At 33.3% G+C, this 7847-nt stretch overlaps 1 protein-coding gene across 1 annotated transcript; it reads right to left on the bottom strand.

Moving 5' to 3' along the window:
- Positions 1-268: 268 nt before the first annotated feature.
- Positions 269-7538, bottom strand: LOC124367803. The gene is made up of 3 exons (XM_046824925.1): positions 7154-7538; positions 1401-1567; positions 269-552 (listed from the first exon to the last, which is right to left on the bottom strand). Exons 1-3 carry the CDS (start codon positions 7301-7303, stop codon positions 375-377), a joined length of 495 nt encoding a protein of 164 aa, XP_046680881.1. The 5' UTR covers positions 7304-7538; the 3' UTR covers positions 269-374.
- Between the last annotated feature and the right edge of the window lie 309 nt (positions 7539-7847).

Here is a 7847-nt window from a genome sequence, read left to right as displayed (position 1 = left end):
TTGACAGGTCTGGGGCTTTCAGAAACCAAGAACTTTTAGAGGATGGAAGCTTGTAGAGTCTGGAAATTTCTTAAGGCTGAAATCCCATGGGATGAGAGGAGTTTGTAGAGGGGGAAATCTAATAGGACCAGACAGGAGTTTCCTGAGGAAGAAGAGTAGGGCAGGAGATTTTGACTGTGATCATCCGTAGATTATGGATGCCAAGAACCTGGGATATTTCTTAGTTTACCAAATTGGAACAGTTATTAGGATTTAAAAAATGCGTGTAAATTTTAGAAATGTACAGTGTTTATTACATTTATTTAAAACATTTGTATACATAATACTGTAGTGTGCACTCTTCCGAGAGTGAAAATTTGGTTTGTCCAGCTTGGTCATGAGTTTAGAGAGTCGGGGAAAAGTTTTTCCTCTGAGGTTATGAAGTTCCGCAAAAGAGAGCCAGAATGACTCAGATCACTGGTGATGGTTGGATGAGACCAGGCAGTGCTGGGATGAGTCAGCGACCAAGGCGAGTCACACTCTAAGGAGTCAGGAGTCATCTCTGCGTCTAACCTATACACATTGGAGTTTAGTAATCTGACTTTTCATAAGAAATAGGGAAGAAAACTAAGGAATTTACATAGGGATATTTAAAATTCTAAGCTTAAATCTAGCCAATTTAGAAAGTTATTCATAAAGATTATCAAAGGGCAAGAATTAAGAATACAGTATATATATTTAAGTCTGGATTAATCATTAAATGAACAAATTAATTTTTTCAATTATAATTTTTGTTATTTGCTTGATTTTATTGTTATAATTACTTGCCTTTAAGATTGTTTTTTAATTTAATTCTTCCATGGGTGAAAGGATCTTTCTCATTTTTATCCAGACAAGATTGAAGTATGATTTATATCAGTTAGTACATACGTGTGTTGTCATTTTGTTACATGTTAGCTTTAAACTCTTCTGTAACTCACTGATCAAATGAAAACTAAAATATTTCAATTATTTAAGTTTTGTAAAATTAAACACACCCTACAATTCAATAGGGAAACAAATACAATAGCAGAGAGGATTTTTTTCTGTTAAAAACATTATTTGGTAAAATATATCAGACATAAAATACACTTTTAAAATAGTTTTTTTATAGGTAATAACGCAAATTGTATTATAAAAACCAAGCAAAATTTGACAATGAAATATTAAAAACAATGGTACAATTAAAACTTTAGGAATAGTACTGTTTTTAAGAAACGCAGACATAAGATTTAAGAGAGATAACTTAGAAGCAATGAGAAGGTGGTCATGTGACACGCATTTCAATTTGCTAGGCAATGAACAGATTTGTTTTTGTTTTCATTGCACCATTGAGTTTAGATAAAATGTAATATTAATTACCAAAACCAAACATAACAAACCTGTTCACAATAGGATCCAAAGAATCGTTGTCCACAAGAGGTGTCGTGCACAGGAAGTGGGTGGGGGGGAACGTATCTGAGCGAACATATGTGGATCTCATCGAGGCCAGTAGAGAGAGGTGTGGCCGGGGGATGTCATAATGAGACTCCAAAGCTGCTGCTGACACCTTTGAGGGACAGATGTGATTTCAAAAATTACAGAAGTATATTCGAATTTCCGAATCACCATTACGCAATAAGAAATTTTACATCCTCCATATTTACACTCAGGCTAAATAGAACTTTTTCAAAAACAAATACATTTTATGTTTCTCACATTATTTATAGAAATTTACCAGAATTTCTCAAGGATATGTTTTTGTATAAATTATCAACTTATAAAATAAAAGTAAAAAACTGGTTAAAAAGTGTGGGTCGTGATTATATGGAAAGGATTATAACATCTGATTACAGAATTTAATGTCCAAAATTGGATTACAGGATGGGAGCTTGTTTTTATATTTGTGATCGCATGGTGATAGTTTTGTGTGTGGGTGTGTGTGTGTGTGGGGGGGGGTGTTGTGTGGGTTCGTGCGTGTGAGTGTGAGCGTGTGGTGTTGGTGGCCAACGTGGTAGGTAGAGGTGCGGGGTAAGATTAGTTTGGGGTAGGCTAATTGAAAGGAGGGGCAGAGGCCTCAAGCATTGTCCTGACTGAGGAGTCCGTTTGTCTGTCGGTTTTTTATTTCTTATCAACTAATATTTCGTAGTTTATCCTTATTTTAATTACCTACATTCACTGATAAGTATATTTGCTATTGCGTCTCTTCTGTAACCTCATATTGCTTTTTCTTCTTTACCACTATGAGCGTTATCAGTATGTGTGTGTGGGGGGGGGGGTGTTGTGTGGGTTCGTGCGTGTGAGTGTGAGCGTGTGGTGTTGGTGGCCAACGTGGTAGGTAGAGGTGCGGGGTAAGATTAGTTTGGGGTAGGCTAATTGAAAGGAGGGGCAGAGGCCTCAAGCATTGTCCTGACTGAGGAGTCCGTTTGTCTGTCGGTTTTTTATTTCTTATCAACTAATATTTCGTAGTTTATCCTTATTTTAATTACCTACATTCACTGATAAGTATATTTGCTATTGCGTCTCTTCTGTAACCTCATATTGCTTTTTCTTCTTTACCACTATGAGCGTTATCAGTATTAATAATTATTAAATGAATTATTTTTCTATTATATATTTTTTTACTAAACAACATTATTTTAACATCTTATTTCCCTAAGAAAATTATTTTTGAATTAATGGGACTCATTCTCTCACGCACAGGTGCTATGCACCTATGTGAGGAAACATTTCCATAATCATTAGAGCAGTCTATACAATACTGTATGTATATATATATATAAGTATTTAATTTGTTTGCAGTTTTATGTTTTTGGTGTTAATTACATTAAGTAATTTTATATTATAAATTTAAAAATTGTGCTCCTATGATTTCTAAATTTTTGTACCATAATGGAAATAAAGATGTTTTTTTGATTTGATTTGATCATCATATTATGAGGATGTATAACAAAATATGAGTTGTTTCAGAAAAATATTTGGGTAATACCCTTAATGAAGTTCTCATTGTTTCATTTTTTATACCCTTTAAATTTTTGTCCGAACAAATATTTGGTAATACCCGTAATAAAGTTCTCATTGTTTCATTTTTATACCCTTTAAATTTTTTCAGAACAAATATTTTGTAATACCCTTATTGAAATCCTCACGTTTCATTTATATAGCCTTTAAATTTTGTCAAAACAAATATTTGGTAGTACTCTTAATGAAGTTCTCATTGTTTCATTTTTATACCCTTTAAATTTTATCAGAACAAATATTTTGTAATACCCTTAATGAACTCCTCATTGTTTCATTTATATAGCCTTTAATAGACAATAGACAGTTTCTTTATTCATGTACATAGAGTTACAGAATTGGCGTCAAGTAGGTAAAGGTAATAATTTAGAATATTAGTCAGCAATGTAGAAAACAGTGGATAAACCATTTTAAGCACTATGATTAATGGTTTCTCCAGTTTATAAATTCTTCAAGGGAGTAAAATGTCCTCTGTAGAAACCATTCTTGGAGTTTCTTCTTGAAGCATTTCTGTCCACTGTTTATTTTCAGATGGTCTGGAAGAATATTGAAGAGTTTAGGTCCTGCATAGCTTGGCTTCCTCTCGTACAAAGCAAGGCGAGAGTCCCTTTTTTAAATTTTGTCAGAACAAATATTTGGAAATGCCCTTAATGGACTCCTCATTGTTTCATTTGTATATCATTTAAATTTTGTCAGAACTAATATTTGGTAATACTCTTAATGAACTCCTTGTTATTTTATTTGTGTACCCTTTAAATTTTGTTGGAATAAATATATTTGGAAATACCCTTGATGAACTCCTCATTGTTTCATCTGAATACTCTTTAAATTTTGTCTCTTTTATGTACTTGGATTTATAAAGAGACAAAAATCGGTGTAAGACCGTGACAGTTACAAGCTAACGTAATGCTTCATGTATATAAAATGCCGTTTATTTATGCTTACTTTACTTTGCATTTTATTTAAATACGATTCAGAAAGTCCTTTAGCACATATATATCATATTTCCTTCCCTCCCTCCAAAAACAAAAGATAGAACTTATGAATTAAAAATATTGTTAATCTAACTTTATGAAAAATATCATAAGCTGGAAGAGTTTAGCAAATTTTCCTTAACTGGAATGTCATAACAGCTCTTTTAATACTTCTCAAATTAAAAATATTATACAAGCTTGATTAAGGAAATATTTATTTTTATATATCATATTTCCTTCCCTCCCTCCAAAAACAAAAGATAGAACTTATGAATTAAAAATATTGTTAATCTAACTTTATGAAAAATATCATAAGCTGGAAGAGTTTAGCAAATTTTCCTTAACTGGAATGTCATAACAGCTCTTTTAATACTTCTCAAATTAAAAATATTATACAAGCTTGATTAAGGAAATATTTATTTTTAGGATTTTGCTATGTAGTAAACTTTTTGACATCATTTCAATATAAAATAAAACTATAAACTATTGTAATGGAATTGTGCTAGATAACAGCCATTTAAGTCACACATTCATTTCTATTAAGTTTCTGTGGATTTTTCTTCTTATCCATAATTTTTCCCTTATTCAACAACTGTGTATTGTTGTTACTACCCAAGGACACCCAATTTTTAGAAATGATTGTTAATTAAGAGTCCATAATTGAGGATGTTTAGAGCCTATACGTGACTTGAAACCACTTGAATGTTGATCCAACTGTATTAACAGATTTGACAATGTTCACAATCAATTTTGACAGTTGCTGAGGTCCAAATAACGCCCTAAAATTAACTCAACCACACTGAATTTTCCCAAACTGACCAGGTACAGCATTCAGTGACTCACTCAATACTAGAAAACTTAGTAGCAGTGTACAAAGAAAATGATTCCAGCAGGTGCAGAAAAACTGCGGAGGTTTTAAATACACAAATAACCCCTAAAACCAGAGGGGTATGAGGATTCTTCCCCGGAAATTTGTTGACTTTTAAGACATCACAAGTCAATGTTTTTTAGAACTGTATATCAATGTCTGAATACATTCTGGGGCATCCCCATAACTTCAGTACTTGAAGGAAAGCTTTATGTGTTGTGTGATAAAAAGTATGAATTTGGCACATAGTTTAGAACACACACTTACCGTATGCAAAAAAAAGTATATTTAATGTGTTTTTTTTCAAATGTTTATTATTTTAGCTACTGAAGGTAAAAAAATTATTTTTGTTCAATTTTAATACTTTATTAACCCTTTGAGTGCCACGGCATATTTTCCCAAGTCATACGCATAAATTGCCGGAGCATTTCCTTCTGTTTTGCAAGCGTGTGTGGAAAAAAACTATATTAAAAAAACTATTCAACCGATTTGAATAATTTTTTTTTGGTTTGTGTGTTATAAAACAAGGTATTTTTTCCATATAATATTATAATTTTATTTTTATTTACACAAAAAGAATATAGGTTATAACAAAAAACTAAAAAATGAAAAAAAATAAATTTCAAGTTTGAGCTAAAATTTTATATATACAATATTTTTTTAGCTATACCATATGAAAGAGCATGAAAAAACTGAACAAAAATCATGCATAATATGGTGTGTTACAGTAATATTTAACCAGATACTGCAATATATACAAAATACAACAAAAAGCAATTTTTGTTCAAGTTTCTCAAAAGTTTAGAAACAATATTATAACTATCCTATTTCACTCAATGAAGTAAGACGACTGTAAAATACTAATTATATAAAAAGTATATAAAAAATATACACAGGCCTACAATATAACCTTACTTCACCTAAAATCAATAGTTTGATTGGAACTTGCGTTTTACTTCATCACCAATCCAACAATAAAATATACGTCACTAAACACGAAAAAAGAAGTTTATAAATAAATGCATTGTAAGTTTTACTCAACACAATTGCAGAATAGTAATAACAACAGTTTTCAGCATAAACACACGAAACTAGCACAATGTAAACACACAACAAACGAAACTGTGTAGTTAATGGCAACAAGTAGCAGCTGACCAACTATTGCGTCATCTGTTTTTTTTCTGATGGCAAATAACTACAAGGGGGCGGTGTGAACAATAAAAATCAATCACAATCGATTGTTCGAAACTTGTAGATTGCCGTGAAATAAGTTATTTGTCAAAACAAAAATGAATTATATGTGATATTAATTAAATACAAATCGTCTACTGGGTAGATGCCGGCAATTTATGCACATTTAACAACATCTACTATGTAGACGCTGCGGCACTCTAAGGATTAAGGTGTTTTCTTTTAATTCGCACAAACAATGCCAATTGTCCATTTGTGCATAGTACAATAAAAAGTAGAAATAAAACCATAATATTACAAGACGGGTGACATGTAACAACACGCAGTAGCTGTCTGCACTGTGCGACTGCAGTGAACTCACCACGATGCGAACACTAATAACAGAGGACAAGGAAAGGAAGTGCTGACAACTAGTAGAAAATGCCAGAACTACTTGTGCAACGTTTGTTTCTCATAGAAAATACTTCTTGCACAATATTACAACAGAATAAAACAGGAACAATATAACAATGCATAATATTACATCTGTAGCACACTTTTACGCAATCGCTATGAATGTAACATTACGTAAAAACCGTGGATGAGTTAAACCCCTTGAGCTCCAGGCCTCTGAGGCGTTTTTTTTTTTTTCTCTCTTAGGACAAGAAGCTTATAAATTGCACTTAGTCATATAAGAACCTTTGCCCTGCTTCTGGAGTGACAGGATGGGTAAGGTTAGGGAGTAGGGGCCGCCCCCTATCGAGATCCATGATAAAGAATTAGGGCACTAAATCTCAAAAGTCATGTCTCCCAGGAAGAAGGAGAGGCCCAATTCTGAACCAGCCTCTCCAGTCAAAGTTGCCCAGATGTAAGTGACACATCGGTTTTTGCTCTGCCCAGGGTTAGGTTCAACTGGAAGGTATAAACCAGTCAGAAGTGATCCCTGCTGGGTCGCTGAGTTTCTTATTATTTGTGCTACACTATGGTGTTTGTGTTCTCAATCTACTGTATTTCTTCAAACCAATTAAGATCCTGTTGAGACTATCACTTAATTCCTTAAATGAGAATGAAGAATGATGATTAATTCTATACGTTTGATTTGTGAATCTTAGATGTTATAATTTACCTGAATGATATTGCCATGAAGCCCCTCTGATATGTCTATTTGTTGGACCACATATGTGTTGACCTCTGAGAGTTGTGTCAGTAGGTTGTCGAGATCCTCCAGTTTCCGCTCTCCGTTCCTCGAGGGTGGCTCACACACAACCGAGTCCATACCGAGAGAGGGATGATTTTGTTCTTCACAGCTCTGGTCTTTCACTTCTATTAGAAGTTGATGAGGATTTTTCCGCCTAGTTTTCACTGGCAGTGGGGGTGGGTGGTCCTCTTCAGGTGGTAACACTGGTTGGTTATTTTTCGGCACATCATGCCAAGGTGAGACAGGCCGTTGCTTCTGTCGGGGTGTGGCAACACCGGAGGTACATCCAACTCTGAAAAATTCTCAAGTCTTACAATCATAGAGACTGAAAAAAAGTGTTAAATTGTTCAGTTTGAGTCAAACCGTTTTTGAGGTTAATAAGACCAAAACTTTAAATCAGGGAGATTACAATTATCACTTTCATTTAGAATATAATGGCTGCAGTTTGTTACTATTTTTCAGTGACTTTAATAATATTAAATTATTTCCCAAAAACATTACATGCTACAGTGAAAGCAGGATTTAAATGCCTATTGCTGTGCTATTTGCCTTGTTTCAAAAGTATCTGGACTGTCGTTGTTAAAAAAGGTTCAAATTATGCCTTCAAAGTAGTTCTCTCCAG

Source organism: Homalodisca vitripennis, chromosome 8 (assembly GCF_021130785.1).
Source record: "Homalodisca vitripennis isolate AUS2020 chromosome 8, UT_GWSS_2.1, whole genome shotgun sequence".
Classification (NCBI taxonomy): Eukaryota; Metazoa; Arthropoda; class Insecta; order Hemiptera; family Cicadellidae; genus Homalodisca; species Homalodisca vitripennis.
This window is presented reverse-complemented; position numbering and strand designations above follow the sequence as displayed.